The sequence below is a fragment of the Mandrillus leucophaeus genome, unplaced genomic scaffold, assembly GCF_000951045.1.
Source record: "Mandrillus leucophaeus isolate KB7577 unplaced genomic scaffold, Mleu.le_1.0 Scaffold35, whole genome shotgun sequence".
NCBI lineage: Eukaryota > Metazoa > Chordata > Mammalia > Primates > Cercopithecidae > Mandrillus > Mandrillus leucophaeus.
Window position 1 is genome coordinate 2,427,479 of NW_012103698.1, and position 4,550 is coordinate 2,432,028.

At 45.1% G+C, this 4,550-nt stretch overlaps 1 protein-coding gene across 1 annotated transcript in view; it reads right to left on the minus strand.

The window, feature by feature from the left end:
* The window catches only part of NUSAP1 (nucleolar and spindle associated protein 1), a 66,308-nt gene that overhangs the window by 10,613 nt on the left and 51,145 nt on the right, over positions 1 to 4,550 (minus strand). The window contains exon 7 of the mRNA XM_011989341.1: positions 1,776 to 2,013. Within this exon, the coding sequence (XP_011844731.1) occupies positions 1,776 to 2,013 (238 nt within the window). The remainder of the gene's footprint in view (positions 1 to 1,775; positions 2,014 to 4,550) is intronic.

Below are 4,550 nucleotides of genomic sequence, written 5' to 3' on the forward strand. Positions count from 1 at the left end.
AAAAAAAAAAAAATAATATGAATTTTTGTACTGTGAAGCTAAAAACATCCAGGATGGTATAGTTTAGTTTTATTTTTTTGAGATGGAGTCTTGCTCTGTCTCCCAGGCTGGAGTGCAGTGATGTGATCTCGGCTCAGTGCAACCTCCGCCTCCTGGATTCAAGTGATTCTCAAGCAAGTAGCTGAGATTACAGGCAAGTGCCACCATGCCCGGCTAATTTTTGTAATTTTAGTAGAGACGGGGTTTTGCCATGTTGGCCAGGTTGATCTCCATGCCACCATGCCCAGCCTAAGGATAGTGTAGTTTAGTTAGCCTTTTTGCTACAGTTGGCCATCAGTTAATCCTTTCTCTCTCTTTTTTTTTCTTCTTTTTGAGACAGGGTCTCACTGTATTGCCCCGGCTGGCTGGAGTACAGTAGCACAATCTCAGCTCACTGCAACCTCTGCTTCCTGGTACAAGCGATTCTCCTACCTCAGCCTCTTGAGTAGCTGGGACGATAGATGCATGCCACCACGCCTGGCTAATTTTTGTATTTTTAGTAGAGATAGGATTTCACCATGTTGGCCAGGCTGGTCTCAAAATCCTGACCTCAAGTGATCCATCCACCTCGGCCTCCCAAAGTGCTGGGATTACAGGCAAGAGACACTGCGTCCGGCCAATCCTTTCTTTTCACAGGGGGAAGCCACAGGTCATTGCCAAATGTGAACCCTTGCCTACATCTGTGAAACAGCAATCAGGATCTGAGATCACCCAGTTAAAAAAAGCACAAAACCCTGTGTTCAAGCTATCCCACTGTATCAGTATCAAATGCTGACAGGGAGTAGGATAAGGGGCTGCCATACACTGCTGCTGGAAGCATAGATTGGTACCATTCATCCAAGACAGTAAATATCTGCATATTTTCCAATCCAGCTGTTCTGCTCCTAGGTCTAGGGAAACTCTTGCACATGTACAGGAGACATGTTTAAGAGTATTCATAGCAACATCATATATAATAATGAAAGCTGGAACCACCCACATGTTCATGAATAGTAAAATAGATAAACTGACATATACCCATACCACTGAAAAACACAGTGAAAATGAGTCAACATGGTTGAATCTTGAAACATGAAGTCTGTGGTCTGGGATCCTGTTAGTGTCAGAGTCCTCTAGGACCAATCCGAGGCTGTAATGAATACTGTGCTCGTCCTCCGAATCCCTGAGTCCCACAGGGGGCACAGTGCCCTTCCTGGAGGGTCACCATTTTAGGACTAGATGGAGCTCTCAGGCAGATATCTGGTTTTTGCTTATATCTCTGGCATTTCCCTCTCTAGTACACAATGAAAAATATACCATGGTAAAATTTTTGTTTTTGATTTTATAGAAATGGAAAGGGTTTAAGGAAACAGATACAGGACGGGTGCAGTGGCTCACTCTTGTTATCCCAGCACTTTGGGAGGCTGAGGCGGGCAGATCACCTGAGGTCAGGAGTTTGAGACCAGCCTGACCAACATGGCGAAACCGTCTCTATTAAATATACAAAATTAGCTGGGTGTGGTGGTGAATGTCTGTAATCCCAGCTACTCAGGAAACTGAGGCAGGAGAACTGCTTGAACCTGGGAGGCAGAGGTTGCAGTGAGCCAAGATCGCGCCATTGCTCTCTAGCCTGCGTGACAAAAGTGAAACTCCCATCTCAAAAAAAAGAAAAAGAAAAAGAGAAAACAGATACACCTGATCATTTTGGGAAGTTACATGGCTTAAAAATGAAGCAAATTTATTTATTTATTTTTTACCAGCAGCAGAATTCCCCTTGGTGGTCTTTAATTTGTGTGTCCCAAGCACAGCCTCACCTTTTGGGGTGCCCCCAGACACGGTCACATGTGCAGACTTTCTGGCTGGAGTCTTGGTCAGTGAACGCTTATGCTCATTATCTTTAGTAGCAGCTGAAAACCTAAATAGGACCGCAGAGTACAAGACATGAGTACTGTGGCAAGAGTAACTTGTGTCTAGCGTATAAATAAAACCACTTGACTATCAGCAAGCAGTGAAAAGGGCCTCAATTAATACTTGTCATAGGAATGAACCTCTTTTGCAGAAGAGACATATTCCTAAAAGGCTAATGCTAAAGTAAATCACATATCAACTAACGTTATTTGTAAAATATGTTCTTGTCTTTTCTGCTCTCCCTGTGATGGTGCTGGAGGAATAGGCCTGGAGGTCTCATTATAGTCCAAGAGGCAAGCCAAAAGCTCCCCTTCTTCTTCTTCTTCTTCCTCCTTCCTCTCTCCTCTTCCCTCCTCCTCCTCCTCCTCCTCGTGAGGGGAAGTCACAGGGAGCAGAAGACTGCTATGCTAGATGAGTGGTGAGAACAGGTCTTGTATCTTCCTAAAAGAATGTCATTCATTTGAGTGGTAGAGAAATAAACCCATTCTTTACCATTCTTTACATATGGCAAATTGCCACAAATGTATTTGATTGATTCACTGATAGTATTTTTTCTACATTTTAACATCTCTGAAATTGGGATGTGTTTTTACAATTCATAAGATGTCAGTAGTTGATTGGTAGGGTTTTTTCTTGAGACAGGTTCTGGCTCTGTCACCCAGGCTGGAGTGCAGTGGTGTGATCTCAGCTCATTACAACCTCTGCCTCCTAGGTTCAAGCCATCCTCCTGCCTCAGCCTCCCGAGTAGCTGGGACTATGGGTATGTGCCACTGTGCCTGGCTAATTTTTTTCTTCTTTTTTTTTTTTGAGATGGAGTTTCACTCTGTCACCCAGGTTGGAGTGCAATGGTGCAATCTTGGCTCACTGCAACCTCTGCCTCCCAGGTTCAAGTGATTCTACTGCCTCAGCCTCCCCAGTAGCTGGGATTACAGGCATGCACCACCACGCCTGGCTAATTTTGTATTTTTAGTACAGATGGGGTTTCACTATGTTGGCCAGGCTGGTCTTGAACTCCTGACCTTGTGATCTGCCCGCCTTGGCCTCCCAAAGTGCTGGGATTATAGGCGTGAGCCACCAAGCCTAGTCTGATTTTTCTTAATGGTTCATAAAATAACAATGAGCCTTCATTCAATTAATGGTATCTTATGGTGTGAAGTCCAGACCCACCTGTACATTGCAGTGAAGGGCCAACCCTCTGACCATGGTGTTCTGTTTTTTTTGAGACGACGTTTCACTCTGTCGCCCAGGCTGGAGTGCAATGGTATGATCTTGGCTCACTGCAACCTCCACCTCCTGGGTTCATGCGATTCTCCTGCCTCAGCCTCTGAAGCAGCTGGGATTACAGGTGCGCACCACCATGCCCAGATAATTTTGTATTTTTAGTACAGACGAGGTTTCACCATGTTGGTCATGGCTGGTCTTGAACTCCTGACCTCAGGTGATCCACCCGACTCGGGCTCCCAAAGTGCTGGGATTACAGGCATAAGCCACCGCTCCTGGGCCATGGTGTTCTTAAATGAAATCAGAACTACCAATTATAGGTACTTCATATTCCAAGCTAATTCAATAAATAGACTTCTAAACTTAAGTTTTAAGTTTTAAAGTTTTTAAGTTTTAAAAACTACATTGGAGGAACAGGAAAAGAAAATCTGATTAAAACATGGGCAGGCTGGGTGAGATGGTTCACACCTATAATCCCAGTACTTTGGGAGTACTCCGGTGCTGACTGAGTGGCTATGTGCCTGTGGCTAGGGCCTGAGAAACAGCTGTGAGATGCCTCACCCCTGCAGAGAAGCCCCTGACCTGCCCAATGCCCCTGTACTCCTAGTAAGGGCCTGAGAGGCAGTGTTGCAAGCAGCCTCTGGTAGATATGCCCCAAGGTCAGCCAAGCAGCCATGCAACTGCATACCAGGGCTGAGAAACAGCCCCACGGTCCCAAACCTGGCAAAGCCACCATCACCACCAACTCTCTTAGCCTAGGCTACTGAGAGACTTACAAATGCCACTCAAATGCACTACAGCTGAAGAAACTACACAGAGACTATATTCCTGTGCCCACTTAGAACCAAGGCCAACACACCCCACTTAACTGACACCCCAAGACCTATTCATATGAGTATGTTCTTCCCTATGAAACCTCCTCTATAAAATTGGAAGAGGTCACTTTCCTAACAGATGTGTAGAAATCAATGCAAGGACACATAAACCAAGAAAATGTAGGGAAACAAGTCACCTCCAAAGAAAAATGGTAATTCTCCAATAACCCAATTCATAGGGAAATATATGAAATACCAGAAAAAGAATTCAAAATAATAATCTTAGGGCAACTCCGTGAGACACACAAAATAATACAGACAAGTCAATGAAATCAGGAAAACAATTCATGATTTGAATGAGAAATTTAAGAGGTATGTATACCCGGGTGCACCCAGGTGCGGTGGCTCGTGCCTGTAATTCCAGCACTTTGGGAGGCCGAGGCAGGTGGATCACCTGAGGTCAGGAGTTTGAGACCAGCCTGGCCAACATGGTGAAACCCTGTCTCTACTAAAAATGAAAACTTAGCCGGTTGTGGTGGTACGTGCCTGTAGTCCCAGCTACTTGGGAGGCTGAGAATCGCTTGAACC